Raw genomic sequence first — 25,960 nt, 5'->3', positions numbered from 1 at the left:
GGACTGTTCCCTCTCTACGCCCTGCTCCGGGCTCAAGTGGTGAAAAGAACTTCTTTCTTTTTTGCTAAAAGGTATATGTGTGTAACTCATCGGTCTCGGGGATAATTTTAACTCCGAGGCTGGCCAAAAAATGCCACTGGGTCTCTTTTCTTCCCCCTGGCCGGCTCGGCGGGGAGGCGTGGGGCGGCGCGGAAGCCCCAGGTGGGCCCTGCTGAATGGGGGGCTTGTGCTCAGCCGGCGGCGGGGCGGGAACTGGCGTCCAGCCCGCCGCCCGCCCCGCCCGCCGTCCGCCCCGAGCCCAGGCCGCCGGCGCTGCCGCTGCTCAGAGCGCGAGTGCAGCCATGGCCGGAGCCCCCACCCTGGCCCTGCTCCTGCTCGGGCAGCTCCTGGCCGCGACCGTGACCGAGGCGCAGGTGAGCGCGGGCCAGAGAGTGGCGGCCAGGGTGGGAGTCCGGGGGCTCTGAGACGGGGCGTCGAGCAGCACAGCGGGGGGACCGACCTGCCCCCTCCCCGGCCACCCTGGGCCAGTGAGTGAGCCCGGAACCCGGACGCTTGGGGACCGCCTGCGCAGCCTCGAGGCCCATCGCCCACCTCGCCGTGGAGCACAGAGACTGGTCGCCCCACGGGGCCCTCGTGGATGGCGCGACCCTTCGTGGATGAGCCCAGGAGTCGCCCTGTCCTCGCCCGGCCTGGTCGGCTGCTGCTGCCACCAGACGGGCACAATGTCGCCTTTGTTCCCCGAGGCTCCCTGCGGTGCAGCCCCTCCTGGAGGATCCAGGCAGCAGATGCTGCCAGCCCCGGGCTTTGGGGGATCTCTGAGGCAGGCCTGGGCGGGGTGGGGGGGTGGGGGGCCCGGGGCCAGGCCCCCGGTGCCGCTCCCGACCCAGGAACAGGGGACGCTCTGTTGGGCTGACCCGCGGGAGAGGGTGGGAGGGATCAACTCCATGATGACACTTCTCCGTTTCAGAAAGTGGGACCCCAAGGCCCCCCGGGCCCCCAAGGGCCACCTGGGAAACCGGGCAAGGATGGCATTGATGTGAGTTTGCGGGTGGGGAGGGCTCCGTGGGGTTCTAGTCTGGCTGCAACCTCCCTGAGCCTCTAGACCTGATGGAGACAAAACTAAGTCCCACTCGGCGGGGCTGGGGTGAAGCGGGGTGTGGGGTGTGAAGAGGGACAAAGACGGTCCTTGTTCCTGTTCAGGGTTCAGCCCGCAGGGATCCCGTCCCCAGAGCAGGTGGGGGGTGCACGGTAGTCTTTGGCCTGGGAATGTGGGCACTGATGTGCGTGTCTCTGAGTCCCCGAGGGGCCCTTGCTCCTGTATCCTGAGGCCCTGGGGGTGGAGGTGCAGGGCTGTCCCCTGAGGGTCTCGGGCTGGAGCCAGCTTTGGGGGGGCTCTGGAGCTGGCTCCGCCCCAGAGATGCTGTCTCCAGGGGTGCCCCAGGTCAAGTGTGGCCCAATCCAAGCAGCTGAAATCCCCTGGCCAGCCTCCCCCAGGACCGTCTTGGGTGAACCCCCCCCATCCAGCCACCTCCATGTAAAGCAGAGACCTGCCCCAGGACCTCCTCGCCCGCGAGAGCCCCCCTTGACCAGTCCTCAGTCTCTCTCTGAGCCCCCAAGGCCCTAGATGGCCCTGAGTCTTATATCCACACCAACCCTGGTTGATCTCAACCCGCAGGGTGCTCAGCGACAGCCCCGCAGGGTGGGGGCGGGGCGGGTCATGGTGGCCACATTGGGCCCTGGACCCAGGGCCCCCACACCCCTCCCGCTGGGGCTGGGCGCCCGGCCCCCCAGGAGCCCCAGGCTGACGGGAGTCATGCCGTTCCTTCTGGGGAGGGTTCCACTTAAAAACCTGGAAGCCTCACGCCAAGGGTCTCGGGCCTAGTGGTCACGGGGGTGGCGTTCCCCCTGGGCCTCTGCAAGTCTGAGGGGCTGTGCCCCACCTTCTGAGGCTTCTCAGGCTGGTGGAGGGGTGGGGGGTGTGTCCCTGTGCCTGGCCCCAGAGAGGAGGGGGCCCCTTAGATGTGGATGAGGTCGCATGTGGGGGGGGGGGTCCCGTGTCGCCTCTTGGGTCTCTGCTCCCCTGGGCCGGGGTCTTCAGGGGACGCTTGGTCACATGTGGGTGTCTTCCCCTCTACAGGGAGAAGTTGGGCCTCCGGGTCTGCCAGGGTCCCCGGTGAGTGTCCAGCTACGGCAAGGGGAGGGGTGGACCTAGAACCGAGGGGTCAGGACGCCCCCTTCCCACCACACTGGGCCCTGGGTTGCCCGCCAGGCAGGAGGCCTCAGAGGCGGGAAGGGGGCAGGAGGGGAGCGTGTGGGATTCAGCGTGTCCCTGGGTGGCGGCTGGCTTTGAGACGGTCTTTGGGCCGGTGCCAGGCAGGCCAGGTTGCTACAGCCAGCGAGGGGGCCCTGAGCTTTCACAGAGCTGTTCAGGCCCAGGAATTGAGGGTTCTAGGGCACACCGGGGGTCCCACAGAGGGACGCACAGGCCCTTAGCCCGGGCGGCTGACGAAGCATCCAGGTGAACTTCCTACAGAGGTGACTAAGCAGGGGAGGCGGCTGGAGAGGGCGGCCAGCTGGGGCCAGTGAGGGTGGGCGCCGGGCCCAGCTGGGTGGGGGTCTGCAGGAAAGCCGGCAGCTGGGCCTCCGGTGGAGAAGAGCCAATCTCTAATTGCTGGGCGGTGCCGCAGCTGGAAAACCCAAGCCTTATTGGTGAAGGCCAAGGCTCTGGGCTGGACCTGCCCTCACGCCTCTGCCCTCCCCCTCCTCCCTCCAGGGACCAAAAGGGGCCCCAGGGAAGCCAGGGAAACCAGGGGAGGCTGGGCTCCCAGGACTGCCCGGTGTGGACGTGAGTGTGCCCGCCCCCTTCCTCCCCCTCCCCCCTTCCCCTCCTGAGAGCCCCATCTCGTGAGCCCCCTCCCTTCTCCTCCCCTGAGCCGGACCGGAGGGGTTGTATCCCAGGAGTCAAGTTTAATTGCAGTTCTCCCGCTGGGGCTGGGCCTGCGCCGGGCCTGCTCGGTCCCAAGAGTCTCCGGATGTCCCCCAGCGGGGGTCCCTTGGCCTGCATCCCAGACCCCTCAGCCCAGGCAGAGGACGAGGCCAGCTCGCGGCAGGGGTGCAAATGCTCCTAGCTCTCGTTTCTCTGGCTACCTGGGCCCCTCTGAGCCCCAGGCTGGCTGCGTTTGTCCTCGGGGCTCAAGGCCTTGGCCCCAGGACCCTGGGGGCCGCGGCAGGGCTCTGAGAAGGGACTTCTCCCACCTGCTGGGCTTATCAGCTCCTCACCTTCCCCAGAGGCTCTGGGAGAGGAAGGAGCCGCAGGCAAGGTTCTTCCCGGTGTCCGGACCCATTTTAGTTAGGAGAGTGCCCTCTGGGGGGAGGCGGATCGTCCTCCCAGCGTGACCCCTCACGTCCCCCCTCCCCTGCCTCTCTCCCCAGGGTCTGACAGGACAGGACGGACCACCGGGCCCCAAGGGCGCACCTGGAGAACGGGTCAGTGCCTGCCCCAAGTTGAATGGGTTCCACTCGGGAGTGAGGTCCCCACCCCACCCCCAGTGCTGAGCACTGTCCACAAAGCTGGTGGCCCTGAGGGCAGCTGGGACGTCCTACCGCGTGTGCGGTGAGGTGGAGGCCACAGAAGGGCAGGTGGGCTCAGGGGGACGACACACGGGCCCCTGCTCGCGGCCGTCCTAGCGTTCAGACCCGGCGAGGGCCAGGGTGGCTGGCTCCGGGCTTTCTGTAGGGAGTCTCTTGTCGGGGGGCCCCCCGGGCCGGGCCTGCGTCTTCGGGGTACAGGGGAGTGGCAGAAAGGGCAGGGGCCAAAGCTCTCGTGACCTTTGGGGGGGCTACCTGGAAGGCTTCTTGGAGAGGTGGGCACAGGGCCCTTCTGTGTGGCTCGGGTCAGCCCTAGCCCCGGGCCTTCCTGGGGGCGTGTCCTGCCTGCTCTGGGCTGCTTCCTGTGTTCGTTTCCAAGAGTCTGGATGGATTTTCCTCAGCGGGATTATTGGCAAAGACCTGTCCGGGCCGCTGGGCCTCAGAGGTCCCCCCCGGGGCCTCGATCTTCTGTAAAACGGAGAGCTCCCACTTCAGAGGGGGGGGCGGGTGGGACAGGTTGGTTCACAGAGTCCTGGGCGCCTGGGCTCAGCTCACTCCTGACCCTCTTTCCTTCTGCAGGGAAGTCTGGGCCCCCCAGGGCCCCCCGGGCTGGGGGTGAGTGTCATTTCCCCCTCGCGTGGGACTTTGAGGAGCTAGAGGGTCTGGCCGGGGTGGGGTGCCCTCGGGAGCCCTGAGAGGCAGCGTCCAGCCCTCTTGCCTGCTGTCCCTCTGGGGCCGAGCCAGCCTGGGCCGGGGTCCTGGGACACCATCTGGGCTGTGTCCTCTCTCCCCCAAGGAGGGCCCCCTGCACCAGGAGTCTGGGGGTCCCCCTCGTACAGCCCGCCTGTCTCAGGGGAGGGGGAGACGGGGGGAGGGAGGTGGGCTGTCCCCAGCGCCTTCTGACCCCGTGCTTGTCACTGCAGGGCAAAGGCCTCCCCGGACCCCCGGTGAGTACTGACCACCCTCGCGGCCCCACCCAAGCACGCCCACCACACTCCGGGCCAGGCGGGCTGCCAGGTCCCAAACCGGGGCTGGGGCCAGCCGCCCCGCACCGGACTTCCTGTCCCTCCAGAGGGGGCAGACCAGCCCTGTGTGGGTCTGTGGGTGCAGACCCCTGTTTCTCACGTCCTTCCCCCCCCCCCCCAGGGAGAGGCAGGAGTGAGCGGCATCCCTGGTGGAGCTGGCCTCCGGGGCCCCCCGGTGAGTGGCTGGCCCTGACCCTCCCCCCTGCTCAGAGCAAGGGCCCTGCCCACCGGGACACCCCCAATTCAACCCCCAGGGCTTCCTCCCACCTCTGCTCCTTCCCTTCCCTTCCCTCCCTCTTCCCCTCACCCCTTCTACCCTCCTCCTCCTCCTCCCCCATTTCCTTTCTCATGGCCCTTGATGGAAACCCCAAGTGACATTCAGGGACAAGGACAGGCTAGGCCTTGAGATGCGCTGTGGGCACATGCACAGGCCAGGCTCGGGGAGGCGGGCAGGTGGCAACATCCCCGTGAGGGCACAGGGAGGGAGACCGCTGGTCACCCTCACCTAACGTCATAACCCACCCCCCAGGGACCCTCTGGACTACCGGGCCTCCCTGGCCCCCCGGGACCTCCTGGACCCCCTGTAAGTACCAGGCAGGGGACCCCAGGGCTTCGCTGGGGTAGTGCCAGGCAGCGATGACGTGGCTCTCCTGTCCCCGGGGCCCCCAGCCGCACCCACGTGGACTCCCATCCCCTTTTCAGACACGGGCGGAGTCCGGGGCCAAAGTGGCAGCCAGGTCAGCTGACCTGGGGACAGGCAGGGCTCAGGCCCAGTGGCTCAGGACAGGTGGTTTCTGTCCTTGTTAATGCCCAGCACTGGCCACGTGAGGGATGAAGGGACTGAGTCCGGAGTGGTGGGTGACAGGGAGGGCGGGGGACGGCAGCGTCCAAGTCAGCTGTCTTTGTGTCCCAGGGTCACCCAGGGGTCCTCCCTGAAGGCGCCACTGACCTGCAGGTAGGCACTTGCAGCCATCTGTGAAGGTTGCCCGTCTTGGGGGGAGGGGGCACAGCCCAGCCCACCGCCTCAGGGACCCCGTGGCTCGTTCCCTACCCCCCGGGTCCGCGTGGGTGGCACCAGCTCTGGGCGCGGCCTCGCCACGCCAACTCTGCCCACTGGCTATGAGCCGCTCCCTCCCGCGCTCCTGCCCCTGGGTCCCCTCACCCCCACCCCCACCCCCCACCCCCACCCCCTGCTCACAGGAGTGTGAATGTGAATCGAAGTGAAACAGAATCCAGTTGTAGCCTGGCACAGCCGGGCGCTGACCGTTCAGCCACACTCGGCGGGTGTCGGCTACAACGGGTGGCACAGAGGGTTTCCCCAGCAGAGAAGGCTCTGGACTAACGTCTGGGACTCACTCTTATCTGTGAGCTTTGTCGCTCCCGTGAAAACGAAGACCGCGTCTGGGGCGGCCCCAGGTCCTTCTCCACTGTGCGCGGAGGGGTCGGCGTCCGGTGCTCCTGAAGGATGTGACCTGCCGGCTGCCGGCGCCCTTGGCTCCACCCCTGTGTCCGGAGTGTTTGACCGGGGCATGTCCCAGAGGGAGGGTTTAGGGACCTTCCAGAACCTTCCAGAACCTTCCAGAATCGGGAGAATGGCTGGGCCCCTGGCGAGGGGCCAGGCAGGGGCAGAGATGAGCTGCGGAATGATCTAGGAAACCCAGCGCCATCCCTTGGGGTTACGGTGCCCTGGGCGCGGAGTGCCCCATCCGTGTCTGCAGGACACCTGTCCGTTCCTAGAGCACATTTGTGCACTGACAGGAGCCCCGGCCCGAGATTTGCTGCGGGAACACGGGATGAGGGCCCCTTTGTGAAGCCGCTGCGCTGAGTACGGAGAAAGGGGAGCTTGGCTCCCAGCGCGAGCCCGCGAGGGGCCAGGCAGCCACCATCCTGCTCCGGGCAGTGCCTTTCTGCACCCCCCACCCACCCCGGGCGGCCACACTGAGCGAGGGCCCGTCCGGGCTCCCCGGGAGGCCCTGGTGTGGCCTGAGGTCCCTTCACTCGTCTGGAATGGCCCGTCTCAGGGCCCCTGGGTGTTGACCTGAGAGGCAGGTCCCGCTCTGACCACTCTGCTTTCCAACAGTGCCCGGCCATCTGCCCCCCAGGCCCTCCTGGGCCCCCAGGAATGCCAGGGTTCAAGGTGAGCGGCGGCCACAGGGTGACTCAGACCCGAGCCTCAAGATCGGGAGGGGACTCCGGGGGAGGTGGGCTTCTACAAAGTCCGCCCTGGTGGTTCCAGGAAGGAGGGAGAGCTGGCCTCCGACCCAGCCTGGGGGCCTTGCTCTGTCCCCACCCCCCTGTTCAGCACTGTTAACGGGCTGGGCACCGGTGTGGCCACCGGGACCGGGCGGCATGGCGACAGCTGCAGCCAGGGAAGCTGGCGTCAGGCCACCAACTCCCTTCCCTGGCCCGGCCTTGCCCCCTCTTGACCGGACCTCAGTTTCCCCACCTGATCTGGCGGCCACGCAGGCCTCTGTTCAGGGCTGCTGGGGGTGGGCTCTGACTCCTCGCCCCCACTGGCTTTCAGGGGCCCACCGGCTACAAAGGGGAGCAAGGAGAGGTCGGCAAGGATGGCGAGAAGGTGAATGTGGGCCGCGGCAGGGCCATCGGCCTGGGCGGGGGTGGGAGGGAGGGAGGGGCGCCTGGTGGTGGGTCAGGGAGGGGGTGCCGGCCGCCTCTGGGGCATGCTATGCACGCCTCCTCTGTGGGGCCTGGCCAGTCGGAGCCAAGTGATTTGGGGCAGGGTCCCTGGACGAACCCCCCACCTGCCTGGTCTCACGTGGAAGTTCCCTGAGCTCAGGTGGGCCCCGCTGGTGGCTGGAGAGGTCTCCTGGAGGCTCCTGCCACCCCCCCCACCGTGGCCCCTGGCCGCGGAAGATTTTGGTTTGCCCTTACCCACAGGCACCAGTTGAGGCTGGGTACATGTTCGGCACGGTGAGGTCGCCGCTCGGGCAGTAGATGCGCCCACACCAGCCAGGCAGAGGCGTCTGGGAAAGGCTGGGGGCCTTGCAGGAGCAGAAGCCACAGGGACCTTGCCCTCCAGAGGAAGGCCAGAACCCCCCTAACCTCAGAGGCTCAGCTGTGAACAGGGCCACGGCCCCCGCTGCACGGGCTCATCTGGGGGGACCAGTGGGTTTGGACAGGTGCTGGGAGGGCTCAGGCCTGACCCAGCTCACGGCACCTCATCTCCATTGCAGGGTGATCCTGGCCCCCCCGGGCCCGCTGGCATCCCAGGCACTGTAGGGCTGCAGGTGAGCAGGGGAAGGGGCCAGACGTGGGTGGGGATGTGGGGCCAGAGCCTCTCGACTGCTTAGGGCTGCAGGGGACGGTCCACCGACACCCGTAAGAGGGACCGGGCCAGGGTCCTGCCTCTGCCAGCCTGCAGATCCTAGGAATTGTGGCCCTGCCCCTCCAGGGCCTGGCCCGAGGTCAGGTGCTTCTAGGGAAGACCCTAGGGCCCTCTGTGGCTCCCGGGGGGCGTGCAGTCCTGGGGGTGCTGCTGGCCCAGGCCCTGCCTTTCCAGCTTTCCTCTTACAGGGGCCTCGGGGACTTCGAGGTCTGCCGGGGCCGGCCGGGCCCCCCGGGGATCGGGTAAGTCAGCCCCGCCTCAGGTGGAGAGGGGCCCTAGGCAAGCGGAGTGGAGGCCTTGGAAAAGGGGGGTGGGGGGTGGTTTGGGACCCCTGGGCGGCTGACCGGGGAGGGGCCTGCTGGGGGTGTCTGTTGGGGGTGCTGGAGGCAGGGTCTCTCTGGCTGGAGCCACGTCCTCCAAGGGATGCTGGCCAGGCTCCAGATGAGAGGCCCCAGATGGCCCCCCGCCTCCTTTACAGGGTCCCATCGGATTCCGAGGGCCGCTGGGGATCCCAGGAGCCCCTGGGAAAGTGGTATGTGTGTGTCTGGGGGTGGAGGGTGGCCCCCCGCAGGCCTGGGCTCTCTGTACCCTTCCTCTTCCTCTTCCTCACTCAGACGCCTCCCTCAGTCCCCTGGGCTGCGCCGGGCTGGCCCTTCCGGGAGCGGAGTCCTCTTGTGGGCACGCAACCCTGGGCACACCTGGGGGCAGGAGTGGGTACACCTGGGGGGGGGGGTTGAGTTTACGGCGGGGGCCTGTTCTCGCTGGGACTTTGGTATTCTTCCCTCTGGACGTGTGTGAGGTGTGGTCAACGTCCCTCTGGCCCCTGTGACCCTCCATCCAGCGCTCCCACCTTCTGCAGTTAACTTTTTGTTTCCATACCTCCCCCCCCCCATCATTTTAGGGTGACAGAGGCGAGAGGGGCCCAGACGGATTCCGTGGCCCCAAGGGTGACCTTGTAAGTAAAGTGACCTTGATTCTCTGGGTCCTTCCTCCAGACATGCCGACCTTTGGGGAGGGAGGGTGGGGTGACCCCTGGCCAGCAGCTGGGTCACCGGCAGTTCTGGTGGCTCTGACGAGCTCGTGCCGGGAGCAGCGGGGCGGAGGCTGTAGGACCAGACTCCTGGGGGCGCATTCCGGCCGCTACACTCATCCTGCCAGAGGCCCTGGGCCCTGCGCCAACGTTGCCCAACTGTGAAATGGAATAACAGAGAAAATGACTCTCAGGTTGAGCGAGTGACCGTGAGTAAAGCTGAGAGATGATCGAGCAATGAGGGGACAGCCCCAAGCTGGCGTCTGCCTGCGGACGCCTTCAACCTCGTCGTCCCCCAGGCTGAGTCCCGTGGCCAGAGGCCCAGGAGACGGCCGCGTGATGCTGAGACGGGTCCCAAGTCCACAAGCCCTTCCCCCCGCGGTTGGGCATCCCCCAGCCCTGAGCACAGCCCCTGGTGCCCGGGAGTCATGGGCACGGGGTGCGTGCAGGGCTCCTGGCCTGAGCCTGCCTGGGGACCAGGGACACAGTCTGGGGGGGGGGGGGGAGCATTCCTCTTCCTCAAGGTCCCAAATGCAGTGGCTTATGTGTCTTTTAGGGCAGACCTGGTCCCAAAGGAGCCCCTGGAGTGGCCGGGCCGGGCGGAGAGCCGGTGAGTGCCCACGGCTGCCGCGGTGTCGGACAACGGCCGGTGTCCCTGGTGTCCCTGCACAGAGCAGGCCCCTGCTGGCCCTGCTGGCCTCCCATCTTCTGCAAGTGTCTCCCCCCGGGAGAACCCTTCTCCTTCAGCTGCCCGGGGCTGTCCGTGGCCGGCGTGTGGCCCTCACTTGGCCGAACGCTGCTGTCGCCGTCCAGAGCCTCCTAGCAGTGGCTGAGCAGGGCACGGGGCCACGTGTTCTGGACGGCCCCGACCGGGCGGAGGAGGCAGAGCGTCTGCCGCAGGGGACAGAAGGGTGGGCTGGGTAGACCGGTGGGCACAGGTGTGGGGCATTCTGAGGGTCCTGGGGCACCCGCACCGCCCGGTCCCCTGCTCAGCCCCTCCCAGCCCCAACCCACGGGGACGAGGACGGGCCCCTGGGGGCCTCCTCTGAAAGCTTGCCCTCCTGCTGGTTTCCCAACACTGGGCTGTGCTCTCTGTTCCCACATCGGTCCAGAGTGTGGGATCGGGAAGGCCCACCTCCCAGCCCCCAAGCCTCTGTCTTCTCATCTGCAAAACGGGCTGCAACGGAACTTGGCTGTGGGCGTGGTGAAAACCCCGGGCAGACGCGGAGGGCGGCGTTCTCCGCAAGCCCCCTGCGGGGACTGACACACCGGCCTGGGGAGGGAGGGTGGGGTGACGGGAGACGCGCCGCGCCCCAGGCCTCACACCACCCCCCATCCCCAGGGTATGCCGGGCAAGGACGGGCGGGACGGCGTGCCCGGACTCGATGGCGAGAAGGTTGGTATCTGGCATACAGGGGAGAAGGGGTCTGCGGGGGTTGGGCCTCCCGGGCCTCAGCACCCTGTCCCCCGACCTCCTGCAGGGAGAGGCCGGTCGCAACGGTGCCCCAGGAGAGAAGGGTCCCAACGGGCTGCCGGTGAGCGTGTGGGCTTCCCTCGGTGGTGCCGGGGCTACGCCGGTGGGGCCTCGGGGACGGGGGTCTTCTCCTGCGCGTCCCCGAGCGGGAGTTTGTGCAGGGGGAGCCCCGCTTTGGGGGTGCTCTGCCACGGGCTCACAGCCCGGACCTCTGACGTGCGCAGGGCCTCCCCGGACGAGCAGGGTCCAAGGGCGAGAAGGGAGAACTGGTAGGTGGCTTCTCCGTCTTGCTGGGGGTGGGGGGTGGGGGTGGTGCCCGGGCCCCGGAGGGAGGGACGAGCACACACTCGGGGCTCTCTCTCGTGCAGGGCCGAGCTGGGGAGCTGGGTGAGGCCGGACCCTCGGGAGAGCCTGGCATCCCGGTAAGTGTCCCCCCTCCCCCCTCCCCCCCCTAAGTCCCGGGACCCTGCTGACCCCTGTCCCCCTCCCCCCGACCTCGTGCAGGGAGACGTTGGCGTGCCCGGGGAGCGCGGTGAGGCTGGCCACAGGGGCTCGGCGGTGAGTGAGGCGGGTGTAGCCTGGCAGGGGGGAGGGGCAGGGAAGCACCGCCATGTTGCCGCGCGGGCTGGGGAGGCATCTGGGACACGTCAGTGAGCTGAGCCCACGAAAGCCAAAAGACACCGAGGGCGAGGCCCAGCCGTCCCATCCTTGCCGAGGGAGGAAGTCACAGCGCCCGCCGCAGGCTCCGTGAGGTGCAGTGGGGGCTTCCCACCCCTCACGTCCGAGTAGGTGGACAGATGGGATCGTGGGGACACTGGCCACAGGGCCCCGGGCAGCCCTGGGTGTGGGTGCCTGGCTCCCAAGGCTGACGGGCGTGTGGGGTCTGAGGGCACGCCTCACCCCCACAACCCCCGGCCGCCCCCATCTCTGTCCCTGGCGAGCGGGCCAGCTCCCATGTCTGCCCGGCGTCCCTAGGGGCAGGCGAGCTGGACCCACACCTTCCTTTTGTCTTTCAGGGGGCTCTGGGCCCGCAAGGCCCTCCTGGAGCCCCTGGCGTCCGAGGCTTCCAGGTGGGTGAGATCTGGGGCGGGGTTTACGCCCAGGGGGGCCAGCTGAGCAGGGGGAGGGGTCCCCGCTGGGCTCCTTGCTGGGCTCCTTTGTGGGTGCTGACGAGCTGGGTCCTTGTCTGCAGGGCCGGAAGGGCGACACAGGAGACCCCGGCCTGCCGGGCCCCCAGGGCCTCCGAGGTGTCACGGGTGACCGGGTAAGTGGCTGTCCCGGCAGGGGGTGCCCCTACCCCACCCCGCCCTTGCTCACAGTCCCCGGGACCCACAGGGGAGGACCGCATGCTGCCGGTGGCCGGCAGGCCGGTGCTCCTGGCTCCGTGGGGGCCCGTCGGGTTTCAGCTGAGGGTCGGACAAAGGGTTACGTTGCTTTAAGACAAGTGTGAAAACCCCAACTGTTGTTAACCGTGACTGCTTCTAACTTTCCTAGCGGTCTTGTGACGGTGGGTTCAGTGTGGGTCCCTGTGGTCCCGGGATGGTCGGGCCAGAGCGCCCAGGCGCCCGGCGGGGCAGGACCAGGCCCCACTTGGACGCGCGCCCCAGGCCCTGCCAAGGCCGCGCTTGCCTCTGCCATCACCCCTGCAGACGGGAAGGCCCAGGAGCTGCCGTCCAGACCTCGCTTCATTCCGGGGAGGCGGGCAGGGCAGGGCGGGGGCCACGGAAACCACTGGCCGAGAAAGCGGCCCTTCGTTAGCCTCCAGGCGGGCGGGAAACCCCAGGGGCCAGGGCCTCTGCGAGGGTGGGGGAGGGGGCCCGGGGGCTGTGCTCACAGAGGGTCCTCGCCTTCCCCCCCACCTTGCCCACCCGGCCTCCTCCATCCCCTCCCAGGGCAGCTCTGGCTCCTGCTGCTGTTTGAGCAGACGGACAACTGTTACTTTAATGTTCTCTGTTCTCGGGGCGACCCCAGCCTGCACCTCCCCAGACACGTCCGGTCCCACTCGGGACGCCACCCGAGGGTTACAGGTGCCAGCTGCCCGCACGGTCGCTGGTAGTACAAGCAACACCCAACCCAAAAGAGGCCCATTAAACACCCACGGCACCCCGCGTGCTGCGATGCTCTGGCGTCCCTAAGACACTTGGGGGACGCGCCCGGGGCCCCTGTGCTCCACCCCCCCGGGGGCCCTGGGCTTCCTCTAAGGCCGAGCCTTCTCTCTGCCAGGGCCCCGGAGGAGCCGCAGGCCCGAAGGGAGACCAGGTGAGTGGGTGCCCGCTGGTCCCGTCCATGCAGGCTGAAGCTCCTCTCTCCCTCCCGCTGTCTTCGTGACTGGCTTCTCCTTGCTCCCTCTGAGTGGAGGTGACCGCTCTGGACACCCAGCCCAACTCCCCGGCTCGGCTCCTGGGGCCCCCGGGGGAGGGGGTGTTCCTGCGGACCTTCTGGGAATGTGAGCTCGTCAAGGGCGGCATCTGGGCTCCAGGCCTGTTTGTAGGTCAAAAATTTGTCCTCTCTGGAAAGGCTAGGGTGCTGGGCCTGTGACCTCCAGGTGGCCCCAGGTCCTCTTTATATTGGTTGAGGATTCTGCTTGGCAAGAAAGCCTCGTGTCAGGTCAATAAGGGACGTCAGCCTGCGTCCCCCTCGTCCGGGGTCTCGCGAACCAGCTCCCGAGGCTTGAGAACATGGTTTAACGTTGGGGCGTGTCGTTCCCAGGGCATTGCAGGTTCTGACGGCCTTCCTGGGGACAAAGGAGAGCTGGTGAGTGTGACCGAGTCTGCCTCACTTGTGTTAACAGCTGAGTGTGAACTAGCCACGTCCGGGGGAGGCCAGTCTCTGCTGGTCCTGGGAGTGGGGGAAGCCGCATGGAGGCCAGGGGCTGGGCCCATGTGTCCCTGTGGGTCCTGTGGGCTCCTGTCCACGTGATACTGCCTGCAGTCACGTCACCGGTGACTTTCGGCGGGAACTGGGGCACGGTTCAGATAAAACTCAAGAAAACTCTGCCTCCACAGAGCTAAAAATCAAGTTGTGTTTAGAGTAAAATCCTTGACTGAGCTCATGGACAGGTGGACCTTTTCCTGGAGGCTGGGGCACGACGGTCGTGGGGTTTCGGGGGAAGGGTCTTTGCCACGTGGCCAGGGTTTCAGTTCAGTGACTAAGGCTGTCGAGGTTTCTGGGGGAGATGGTGACGACCTGGCCCCGGGGACCCTCGTCTCTGGCACAGCCCACAGCCCTGTGACTGTAGCCAGGACGTGGTCAGGGCTGCGCGTGTGTGTGTGTGTGTGTGTGCGCACGCTCGAAGTTTATTTTGGGGAATTCCCGGATGACCTTGACCCAGCAGGACCCTGGGAACCCCTCCCTGATAATCTGATGGGGGTGGCAGTTCCTGCCGGCTGCGGAGCCCAGAGGCGTCTGCTCTTGCCGATGGCGCCATGGCAGAATGGGTCCTGGGCCATCTGCTGTCTGGTTGGGACCACGTGCCTGTTCACAGGAAGCTTCCTGAGGAGGACACAGCTGGGGAAAGGGAACCTTAGGGACAGACTGTCAGCTTAGCGTCATTTATTATAATGATAATGACGGCCAGGAGCAAAGTCAACACGTGTGAGAAAAAGTATGAAGCAGCTACTGAAAACACCCTTTAGGAAAACTAAGTCACAAAAACATCAGTGGTCATAACACAACCCCAGCGAGATAAAAACGTACTTACGAGAGATCCTGAAGCGGTCAAGTTGTAGTTTCCCGGCTGTTCGAGGCCATCCCTGACCAGTAACGTGCTGGCTGGGTTCTCTGGAAGCAAATGCCCGCCTGCCTAGCAGCACACGCAACGGCTCCTCTCTCGCAGGGTCCCGGTGGTCCCGTCGGTCCCAAAGGAGAGGTAAGTGGCTGGCAGCCGTCCTGACAGTAAAGCCCAAAGGAGACACAGGCCTGCAGGTCGCGAAGCTGGCTCTGCCCGGAAGCGGGGCAAGAGGGAGGAGCGTGCGTGGCGGGGTTCTGGGCACCGGTCCCGTTCTCCCCTAGTCCGGCAGTCGAGGGGAGCTGGGCCCGAAGGGCATCCCGGGTCCCAACGGCACCGGTGGCGTGGATGGCGTCCCAGGCCCGCCCGGCCCCGTGGGTTTCCAGGGCGTCCAAGGCGTGCCTGGCATCACCGGGAAGCCCGGAGTCCCGGTACGTGCTTCTTTCCCTGTGTTGAGGTCGGTGTCCGGGGGCGGGGGTCACCTTCCCAAGAGTGATGGCGGGGTGCCTCTGGAGGTGTCGGCCTGCCCCCGTCCGCTGACCAGCTTACGGGGTGCGTTTCAGGGACGAGAGGCCAGCGAGCAGCACATCCGGGAGCTGTGTGGGGCGATGCTCAGCGGTGAGTGCCCTCCCACCCCCTTCCCTGCCCAGCTGCCTGGGGTCCTTGGGGGTCCGCTCCGTCCATCTGCAGCAGGTGGGGGCTCCCTCCCCCGGGATTTAATACCGGGCCAGGCGCTCTAAACGTCTGCTCAAAGAATCAGTCATGAGGGACGGGGACTGTGCCCTTTCAGCCCTTCCGAACTAAGTGGCATCTTTTGGCCACTTTGATTCACAGGGCTTTTAAGGAGCTCGCGCAAAGGGAGCGCCTCCTTCTGGGCCTTGACTCACTGCTCGGTACTCTGGCAGCACTAGAGTTTCGTGCCCTCACACCAAGTTCGGGCCCCTTTCAATCTGTGAAACTTCCTTCTGGAAGGCGGGCAGCCCTGACGTTTTAGCCGCCGCATAGAACACTTCCGCTAATCCGCTTTGAATAAACGCGTGCCCCTTTGTTTTTCAAAAGAACAAATTGCACAGTTAGCAGCTCACCTGAGGAAGCCTTTAGCGCCGGGATCCGCGGGCCGGCCTGGTCCAGCTGGACCCCCAGGTCCCCCGGGGCCCCCCGGCTCCATCGGCCACCCCGGTGCGCGAGGGCCCCCTGGATATCGTGGTCCCACCGGAGAGCTGGGAGACCCTGGGCCCAGAGGTGAGTGGCCCCCCGCATTCCGTCTCCCACGAGCACTGCAACGTTTTTTTAATGGGATGTTTTTCTCAAATGCCGTGAGAACATCTGGGGGAAAGGACAGACAAACGTGAGAAGCACACAGAAGCCCCTTTATACACCATAGGATGTGCCTTCGTAAAAACCGACATGTGAAAGTTTCTGTGGCAAAAGGCAAAAACTGTACGGAACTCCCTTTTAAAGGTCGACGATGCACCAGATGTAATTTAGGAACCAGCTCAAGTCACAGACACGCCCCCCATGGGCCCCGGGGCCGGCCTGTGCTGGCGGCGGGGTGCTCGGTGCCCATGATCGGAGCCTCACGTGTGTGTGAGTGGGCGGGCACTAACCTTTTCCAAAATGGCCTCGAACACTCACCCCATTTCCAAACTCTAAGCTGCGCCACCACGGCCGGCTGGCCCCGCCAGCGAGCCTCACGGCCCAAACGAGGGAGATCACGCTCATGATTCCAGTCCATTCTAACTTACTGATCCAATAATTTTGTTTCTGAAAAGTAGCCTAAGAAAAATACTTCCAAGGGAAACTTAAATCTGTAAATCCCTTTCTTCGTCTGTGAAGCGTAAAGTATTCCAAAATTAGCGGTGCCATTTCCCACATCCTCACGCCGAACCACCTGAGCCCCGGAGACGGACGCGCACACCTCCTCCCCCTTCCCAGACGCCGTGCCGTCCATCCGCACCGATGGAACCCCCGAGGTTCCCTGCGGGTGGCCCGGAGTCCTGCCCCGCCCCGTGCCAGTGCCCGTGGTCCCCAAACCGAGATGCATTCAAGCGTCAACCACCTTGACTGGTTGTGATGCTTGGGCTGTTTTCCTGAGCGTGTCACTTTGGGGAAAAGCCTGCAAAGTGGGTGTCAGAAGGTGGGTCACGCACCTGGGGCTCACATCCGCTGCTTTCCCACAGGGACCCAGGGAGACCGAGGAGACAAAGGCTCGGCGGGCGCGGGTCTGGACGGGCCTGACGGAGACCAGGGGCTCCAAGGTACGTGTGCCGGCCGCTGTCGGCTTTGCTTCCAACTCTGCACGGGGCGTGCTTGGGCGATGAACGGCCTTCTAAAGGAACGAGTTCTCTCTCGGCAAACACTCTTAGAAGGTCAGGAACTGTCTGAATCACTTTGTAGAACAGTTTACTCGAGAACCCATTCAGGAGAATCTATTTAGTGCAGGCCACCCACCATCTATTTCAGCTAAATTCTAACAGAATCCCTCCACTGGCCCGTATGTATCCTGGACGTTTGAATTAACATCAACATACATGCTTTGTGGAGAGACAGGGGCCTCCCAGGAGGCTCTCCGGGCCTGGTCTCACCTGCACCCACACCCTAGGGGCCGGGGGCCCGAGGCCTGCCGGCCCCCACACCTGGGGCTGCCCGCGAGGCAGCGGCCACTCTGCCTCCACCTGCTCGGGGGCCCGGTCACCTCCGTCCCTGCTCACCAGACAACTCCGCACACCCCCCCTGGCTCACCACAGACCGAGCTCAGCTCCAGTCCGAGCCGCCACCCCTGGGACAGATCCCGGACCTCCACGCACCTCTCACTGCACCTCACCTCCTCCCTGCACCCCCTCCCCTCCCCTGGGCGCTTCCAGAGTGGGGAATAAGCTCTAAGACCAAAGTGGGGGGGCAGGTGGAATGGCTGTCCATTCCCACCGTCCACACTCACCTTCCTGCTCCGACTCGTCTCCAGGACCGCAGGGCGTGCCCGGCGTGAGCAAGGACGGCCGAGACGGGGCCCAAGGCGAGCCCGGGCCTCCGGGAGATCCCGGCCTCCCTGGTGCTGTTGGTGCTCAGGGGACCCCCGGCATCTGTGACACCTCTGCCTGCCAAGGAGCCGTGATGGCAGGGGGCGGGGAAAAATCCGGTTCTAGAAGCTCCTAAAACGCAACTGAAGGAAGTGAGGGAGATGATGAGGCTGCTGCAAGCAGGGAGCTCCAGAAGGTCCCAGAAGAGACCTCGGGCCGCGCTGTGACGTCCCCCGAGGCCCTCCCGGCCTGGGCCTCGTGTCCTCGACAGCAGCGACTGGACACCGGGTCCCTGAGAGCATCCTCCAATGCCCTGTCCTCGTGTTCTGTCTCCCATGTATTTACAGCTGAAACGTCGTACCTCAGCCCAGGCCCTACGTGACGTGGCATCTGGGGGTACAGGCTGCACACGCAGTTCTGTACGATTCCACAGACAGAAAACATTCAGCTTGTTTACACAGCATTTGTGGAAGGACGAAGACATGGTCCCGGTGAGACGGTCTATGAAATCTAACGACCACGGTGTAACAAATAAAGAAGTTCACGTACGGCATCCCCACTACACATGGTCTAGTCTGATTTTCCCGCTTTTCTCGTGTACAAACTTTTACCGTCTCCAATTAACAGTATTTATTGAAGGTGACTCTGTACGGCACGAAAGTCTACTGCTATTACCTGTTGTGATAAATAAAGCCACTCATTTGAAAAACTCAGTTCCAAACACTAGAGTTTATTACACAGAAAGTAGGGACTCTCAATACGGAAATCAGGGTGTGAAGTAACCCACTGTGACGATATTTCATTTACGGACCAAAATGGCTTCAGAGGGAGTCTGGAAAATGTCCAGCGGGAAGGCTGGAAATGGACCACATCTCACAACACGGTCCTGTGTGAATGGAGTCGGTACAAGGGGAGGGAGAAACAAAAGAGTGAAATTTCCAAACTACTTCTAATTAAGAAAAATTTAACTTGTTCCAGTTGCTAAGCGGGCACATTTAAAATGCAGATAAAGGAAGTAAAAAGCAATATACCTTTTAAGACTAAGGAAATTACAAAAGATGGTAATTTTCAAAGTTATCATGTTAAGAAACATGATGGAATCAGGCAGGTAATTGAGAAGTTTCTGGTCAATTGGCAACGTCTTCATCCCCAAATGGTCTAAGAGGACACGAATGACTAGTAAGCATTTTGTTCTAGACAAACATCTTTACACAACGTGCTTTAACGTCCCCACTGGAGGCCCATCAACTTGACCTGCGTCCCCCTAGAGTCAAACCGCCGGGGCTCCTGGGTTGCACAGATGCTTGGGGGCCCCGGGCGGCAGCCGCCACTGCCGGGAACTCGCGGTCGGTGCCGGTCACTTGACGTCCATGGCTGGGCTGCTCTGTAGGCTCTCCTGTGCGGGACGCGTCACCAAGGAGTCCGGTCTGGTCAACTTGAGCCTTCTGCCAGTCTTACCGCAAAACACACTCTCAAATTCCTGAAGTTGAGAAATGACCGTTAATGCACTGAATTTACAGACACGGAAACTATCTCCACAACACAAAAGGTTGTGTGTTGGGGGGAGCATTTGGCCGGCTCAGTCGGTGCAATGTGCTCGGCTCTTGATCTCGGGGTCGTGAGTTCGAGCCCCGTGGTGGGGCGGAGAGAGTACTTACAATGAAAAAAAACTTTAAAAAATTAAACAAAGAAGGTTGAAATTATGAGCTAAATTACTTCAAGATATGTAGGCCTCATCTACAAATTCGTGTCGCATCTCGTAAGGGGGTGTACAGGATAAAAAGGATTCAAACATTTTTCTCCGTTACATTTACATGTATTTTTAACTTTCCAATAGAGTCTCATAATGCCTGGATATATTATAAAGCCTTCTTTATTTAAAAGCAGCAGCCATACTTACAGATTTTCTATCGCAGCAGAATATAACACTTTACCCCTTTACGTGTCAGTGTTCAATCAGCCGCATTAAGGACATCAGTGTTTCAGAGCCATCACTACCATCCATCTCCAGAACTTTCCACCACCCCACACAGACACCGTACCCATGACCTACCCCACACCCACCAGCAAGTGTTCCGGGGCAGGCCTGGGGTCAGGGGTTACCTCCGCACCCGTAAGACTAAAATCTGGCTCCCGTGGTACCGTCGGCACGGCCCTTGCTCACGCTGTCCTGCCTCCAGGAACTTTTCAAGGCCTCAGCTTTCGTGGCTGGGGCAGGCTGGCTGTCCCGAGCACAGGGTCAGCCCCAAGCTCACAAAAGAAGGCAAGCGCAGACAGCCAGATCTTTGTCAGCCTCTGGGAAACGGGATCGTGGGTCTGCACAACGCGGAAGGCAGACATCCTATGGACAAAGTGTTCCGTCTCTTTGGGAAATAAAGAGCAAGGAGCAAATGTCCATCGAGGGATGAATGGCTAAAGATGTGGTATACATACAGTGGAGCATCACATGGCAATCACAGAGAAGGAAATCTTGTCATTCGCAACTACGTGGGTGGAACTGGAGGGTATTATGCTAAGCGAAATTAGTCAGAGAAAGACAAAAATCATACGACTTCACTCATATGAGGACTTTAAGAGACAAAACAGACGAACATAAGGGAAGGGAAACAAAAATAATATAGAAACAGGGAGGGGGACAAAACAGAAGAGACTCACAAATACAGAGAACAAACTGAGGGTTACTGGAGGGGGTGTGGGAGGGGGGATGGGCTAAATGGGGAAGGGGCACTAAGGAACCTACTCCTGAAATCCTTGTTGCACTACACGCTAACTAACTTGAATGTAAATTAAAAAATTAAATTAAAATGTTAGATCTGCAACTGCTTTAAAATAAAAGAGTCCCACAAGGGAGGCAGGACAGGAGCACAGACAGGCGATCTTGGCCCTGAGGCAGAGTTACAGGAACACAGGAGCTCGGTATTCTGTTCTCTCCACGTTTGTGCATGGACACATTTCCACGAGTTTTTTATGCATAGCATTCTTATGCCGCTGAGTCTAGGCTTAAAGGTTTTGTTACAGTAAAAAATATATAACGTGACATTTTGTTTTAACCGCTGTATGTGGTTTTATCCGGCGCACGAACTGCCTTCACAGTGTCGCGTGATCACCACCACTTTTCATCTTTCCACACGGACACTCTGTCCCCCGTCAAACATGACTCTCGCCCTCCCGCAGCCCCTGCCCACCATCCCACTTTCTGTCCCTACGAATGGAACAGCTCCAGGGGTCATACGGAAGTGGACCCACGGGGCGTCTGTCCTCCTGTGACTGGTTCACGTCACTCAGAGCGGCGACGAGGCGTGCCCGTGCTGCAGCAAGGTGTCGCGCCCTCTCTGCCTACGGCTGAGTAAGCGCCCTCCGCACGCACGCTGCCAGGCACGGGGCCCGCCTCCAACATTCTGGCCTCTGAGACCAGAGCTGCTGTGAACACGGACATACAGGCGTCCATCCGGGTCCCTGCTTTTAAGTCTCTCGGGTGCATAACCCCCAAGAGGGATTGCCGGATCGCGCGGTAATTCTAGGGCTAACTTCTTGAGACACCGTCAGACAACTTTCTACAGCAGCCGCACCATCTGACATCCCCACCAGCAGCCCCGAGTTCCAATTCTGCACCTCCCGTGAGCACCTAGTTTGTCTGTAACAGCCACACATCACGGTGAGAAGTGGTACTTGCACGTGGTTTTGATCTGCATTTCCCTGATGGTCAGAGATGGCGAGCATCTTCTCATGTACTTGCTGGCCATTTGTTCACCTTCTTTGGAAAAAGGTGCTCGAATCCTTTGTTTTTGTATTGTGGTGCTTTTGTTGCTGGGCTGTAGTGGGTTTATTATTAGTTCACGTCCTGAAAGGGAAGAAGTACTCTGCTGAACGAGTTTAACTTCGGAACCATCTGGAATGGCTGGGGCACGCCACCTGTCCACCTTCAAAGTGGCATCTGACCAAGGCCACCTGTCATTTCTAACGACTATCCCACTCAGCCGCTACATCTGCACATATCTCTAGTTTTCTTCCCGAACTTTAAAAGGTTTTAGGGTCTCACTACAATTTAAGATGAACCATATTTTGACAGTTTCCTATATCCTGACACCCAAAGCCCAAATAGAAAATATCTGCCTGTACTGAGAAGGCAGAATTTCCCTTTGGGAATAATTAAAGCCACAAAGAAGGAAACAATCATTTCCGATGTAAGAAAGCACTCCAGAGATTTCCTGACCGGTGTCCACGCTGCGAGACTAGTGCTGGGCCTCCGCCTTTGTGCCGGGCATCTGTGCGGGCAGCGGGTAAGCTGGTGTGGCCTGGATGCCCACGGGGTCCCAGCTCTCAATCACGAGGCACTGGGGTGGCTGCGATCGCCAGGCCTCCTTGTAGGCCAGAAGTTAGCGGGCGACTGCCACTCTCCCCTCTCAGTCGGCATCTACTTCAACAAAACCTAAGTGAAACGGCAGAGTTTCAAGGGAGTCTTACAGCTCATCAAGACACCTTGATGACGTCTGGCCAGAGTGTGCAAATATAAGAGAAGCCAAACACAAGAAGTGCATTTCTTAGGGCACCCGGCTGGCTCAGTAAGGAACAGCCAGTGACTCCTGACCTTGGGGCTGCGAGTTCGAGCCCCATGTTGGGTGTAGAGATTATAGAAACAAAAATAACCTTACAAAAACAAAGCGTATTTCTTAAGAGGAAGGAGGGTGATGGTTCCGAGCACCCATCAGGAAGCTGCACCAGGAAGTCGGGAAGGGAAAGTACTGGCCGCCTGTCTGGGGCAGGGACAGGCGTGCCACACAGCAGAGCAGGAGGGGAAAGTCTGAATCGCCACGAATAGTCTCAACCTAACAAACACAGAATTCACCCAATGGAGTATACACGTTCTTTCCAAATAAATCCAAAACTTTTAAAAACTGACGAAGAGGTCACGATGGAAGTCTCAACAAACTTTCAAAAATGGTTTCTTTGTACAGACCATCTTCATTGATGACAACGTAATACGAAAACGTGAAAAACAGGGGCGCCTGGGTGGCTCAGTTGGTTGAGCATTTGACTCTTGGTTTCAGCTGAGGTCACGATCTCACGTTTTGTGGGTTCAAGCCCTGAGTCAGGCTCTGCGCTGGTAGCATGGAGTCTGCTTGGGATTCTCTGTCTCCTCTCTCTGCACCACCACCCCCCACTCTGCCTCTCTCAAAATAAAGAAAACTTATAAAAAATTTAAAAAAATAAAATAAAATAAAATACAAAGTAGCCAGAGACCTCTGGCTTTAAAAACAGAAAAAGTGAAAAGCCAAATGCTTTTACCTCAGTGTGACAGAAAAAAATAAAACCTTAAAAAAATGACAGAATAGGTAACGCTTTGAAATAACGGACATAAAAGCAAATTATGATAGAAGAAAACATGATCAGGTGCCTGGGTGGCTCAGTCGGTTGTGTCTGACTTTGGCTCAGGTCATGATCTTGCGGTTCGTGAGTTAGGGTCCCGAACTGGGTGAGCCCCGCTTCTCTCTTGCTCACTTGCGCCCCCGTTCTCAAAAAAGAAAAAATGAGAAAATACTACCACTGACTCTGCCCGTCCCCCAAATGCTGACAGAGCAGCAAGAGCAGAATCTGGGACACCCAAGGCTCACGGAGACTCGGGCACAGGCACCCAGGTTCAGAGTGACAAAGGAGCAGAGGGGGGACAGAGCTGCAACGGGGCCACCAGGGCCCACCCACCAGGCCAGGTGACTGTCCTCGCCTTCAGAGCCAAAGAGGGGGTATGTTCCTGTCTGGAAGGTTGAAGGAGGGGTCTGTGTGCGGGGGGGGGGGGAAGGGGGGGAACACCAGTCAACAGGGGACTGGGGGATGCTGCGCACCAACTGGGGAGACCGTCAGCCTGTCAGCCGTCACCCCCAGGACCACGGACTAACTCAGGATGCCCGTGACTGGTGAAACAGGAACCAACCAGAGGCTGGCGGATGTGGGGGCAGGAATTCCCGCAGCACCAAGTGCTGGTGCTGCCGGGAGAGTGGGCAGTGGGGGGGGGGGGGGGAGGGGGCGGGAGGTGCAGAGGGAGGGGCCGCCCGCGGCTGGGCTGAGATTCCCGGTCCTCTCTCTCGACAGCTCCTCATAACCAGTGGGGAAGCTGCAGAAGACATTATCGGGAGAACGGGCAAATCCAGGCAAATCCAGAGGTTACCCCTGAGCCAGACAACAGTTTTGTACGGAAGTTCCATTTCCTGAGTCTGAGCACCGTATCCCGGTTCCGTAAGACGAGGCTTTTGTTCTTCAGAAATACACAAGTCCTGAGGTATCTATGAGTCATTATTAAACGGTTCAGGAAAGTATATAATGAGAGATCAAGCATGACAGAGCGAATGGGCTATGACGTTAGCAACTGGTGACTCTGAGTGAGGCTGGTGGGCACCCGCCGAGTTCGGTACAAATCTTGGAAGTTTTCTCGAAGTTTGAAATTCTATCAAAATTCCCCATATAAAGTGAATTATCTAAATTCAGAGTTCTACAGACACCCGACCTCATCTCCCCCAAACCTCAACGTCATCGTAAGCAAACGTGAGGTGGGGCAGGGTGGTTGCAGCTTAAGGAGACTCAAAAGCGTAATTAAACGCAATACATAATCCATGGGTGGGTGCCGGTTTGGAGGAAAAAAGAAAAACCGTTACGAAAGTCATTTGAAACATTCCGGGGAAACGCCAATATGGACCATTAGATGACAGCATGGCGATCAACCTCGTGAGGCACAGTAACGGCACAGGGGTTGCACGGGAGAATGTTCCAGGAGACGCGTCCAGAAATATCTAGACGCCTGGAAGCGTCTCTGAAACTGCGCGGCCGACATGCGAGTGTGTGACGTAAACACGGTAAACGCTGACCGTGGGTGACGGGTGCGGAGGTGTTCGTTGTACTGCGTGTATGTTCGTTAGAAAAACAACACAAACCGGCCTGGAACCAACACAACACTGTATGGTAACTACGCCGGAAATGAAATAAATTTACGAAGAAACAAGAAAGGGGCGGAGGGAACCAGGTGTCTGCTGACGGAGCCCCAGACTCATCTCCCCGTCGCCCTCTGGACGCGGCTTGGTGCCTCCTGGGCGTTGAAAGCCTCGCACGTCTGCACCAGATGCCGGAGGCCGCCCCGGCCAGAGCACCCTCATCTGGCCACACAAACCAGAGCCCCCCCCACCCCCCCACCGGCCCCTGGCGGGCCCCAGCGAAACGTCGATCAGATGGCGCCCGTGGGGACAGGCACAGGAGACCCCCCCGAGACAGAGCCAGGCGCCTTGGCGGGGGCTCGGGCGCCACAGCCGCCCGGCGAGACCAGCCTCGGCGAGGGAGGCCTCGGTGCCCCCCCCCCGCCCCGGCCACTGCCTGCCGGAGCTAGAAACCGCCCCAGACCCTGACTCCCCCTCCTCTCCAGCACACTGCCGCCCCAAACGACCCACCCCGATCTCCCCCTAAAACCTAAGAGAGCGGGCCTTCCCTGTGTTCCCCGCAGCTTGCATGTCCTGCATGGCGGTTCCTCGTTCCCCAGAGACTCACTTTGCCAGTAAAACCACCGGCTGTTTTGTTTTTAAGGCTGACGTGCCACTGCTGCCTACGACCCTCCAGACCCCCCGCCGCCCCTGCTGCAGGCAGGGCCCACAGAGCAGCTCTCCTCGTGACAGGACCGACACGCCCCCGCATCGTCCGCTCGGCCAGCAGGCTCTTGGTCTCATTCGAAGGGTGACCCCCCGGCATCCTGAACAAGCCTGGGTGCAGGGACCTGCGGAACGAAACGTGTACTAAAACAACTCGGGAAAATCACTTAAGACTCTCGTGTATTTTACCTGTCAGAACAGAAATAGGTGAGTAAGAGAGACCGGTTACCGAGGAAACAGCCATAGACCCTGCTTGGCGAGCTGTGTGCTAACCCAACAAAGTGCTCCCCGACGTCCCTGCAGCCCCTTTCCTGACCGGCCCTGGAATCTGACCCAGAAGCAAGCCACACATTCAACGTAACTAAGTTCAGAAACACCAGGAAGCATAATGTATATGAAATGTAAAATATAACACCTGTAAGTATTAACCTATTGAATCTTTGGGTATATACGAAGACAGTTAACGAATTTTTATCGTTGTTGTAAGCACCTTCAATACGTTTGAATAAATTACATGAATAATTCATTACTAACAGGTACCCAGAGGCAAACATTAAAATCATTTTCAAAAATGTAAAAGCTTGGGGCGCATGGGTGGCGCAGCAGGCTAAATGTCTCCGACTCTTGATTTTGGCTCAGGCCACGACCTTGTGCTTCCTGAGATCGAGCCCCACATCAGGCTCTGCACTGAGTGTGGAGCCTGCTTGGGATTCTCCCGTCCTCTCTCTCTCTGTCTCTCTCCCTGTCTCCCTTCCTCCCTCCCTAGCTTGTAAATGTGCGTGCGCTCTCTAAATAAACAAATATCAATTTTTAAACACACATATATACACATATGTATATATGAACATACATAAGCTTTTTCCAAAAACGACACACAAGTGGCCAACAGACACATGAGGCCCGACATCACTCCTCATCAGGGAAAATACAAATCAAAACGACACTGAGATACCACCACCTCACACCTGTCCGAGCGGCTAAGATTCACAACTCAGGAAACAACAGGTGCTGGTGAGGATGCGGAGAAAGAGGAACCCTTTTGCACTGCAAACCGGTGGAATGCAAACCGGTGTAGCCGCTCTGGAAAACAGTGTAGAGGTTCCTCAAGAAGTTAAAAATAGAAGTACC

General features: G+C 61.0%; 2 protein-coding genes across 8 annotated transcripts in view; one reads left to right on the top strand and one right to left on the bottom strand.

The window, feature by feature from the left end:
- Window positions 1-277: 277 nt before the first annotated feature.
- COL9A3 (collagen type IX alpha 3 chain) lies at window positions 278-17,920 on the top strand. The gene is made up of 32 exons (XM_023251026.2): window positions 278-413; window positions 968-1,036; window positions 2,138-2,173; window positions 2,774-2,845; window positions 3,433-3,486; window positions 4,168-4,203; window positions 4,512-4,535; window positions 4,735-4,788; window positions 5,143-5,196; window positions 5,527-5,568; window positions 6,694-6,750; window positions 7,138-7,191; window positions 7,808-7,861; window positions 8,148-8,201; window positions 8,438-8,491; window positions 8,861-8,914; window positions 9,546-9,599; window positions 10,332-10,385; window positions 10,471-10,524; window positions 10,688-10,732; window positions 10,832-10,885; window positions 10,968-11,021; window positions 11,480-11,533; window positions 11,656-11,727; window positions 12,687-12,722; window positions 13,173-13,217; window positions 14,299-14,331; window positions 14,475-14,621; window positions 14,754-14,808; window positions 15,250-15,432; window positions 16,371-16,448; window positions 17,153-17,920. Exons 1-32 carry the CDS (start codon window positions 342-344, stop codon window positions 17,341-17,343), a joined length of 2,049 nt encoding a protein of 682 aa, XP_023106794.2. The 5' UTR covers window positions 278-341; the 3' UTR covers window positions 17,344-17,920.
- TCFL5 (transcription factor like 5) overlaps window positions 17,918-25,960 on the bottom strand; it is a 16,004-nt gene continuing 7,961 nt past the window's right edge. For 6 of the 7 annotated variants that reach the window (XM_023251020.2, XM_023251022.2, XM_023251021.2 and 3 more), the window contains exon 6: window positions 17,918-18,687. In XM_023251020.2, coding sequence (XP_023106788.1) covers window positions 18,565-18,687 — 123 coding nt within the window. In that variant the 3' untranslated portion in view covers window positions 17,918-18,564. Of the gene's footprint in view, window positions 18,688-19,964; window positions 21,049-25,960 lie in introns of those variants that run through there. The other variant, XM_023251024.2, reaches the window with a different exon arrangement.

The sequence above is a fragment of the Felis catus genome, chromosome A3 (genome assembly GCF_018350175.1).
Source record: "Felis catus isolate Fca126 chromosome A3, F.catus_Fca126_mat1.0, whole genome shotgun sequence".
Lineage (NCBI taxonomy): Eukaryota > Metazoa > Chordata > Mammalia > Carnivora > Felidae > Felis > Felis catus.
This window is presented reverse-complemented; position numbering and strand designations above follow the sequence as displayed.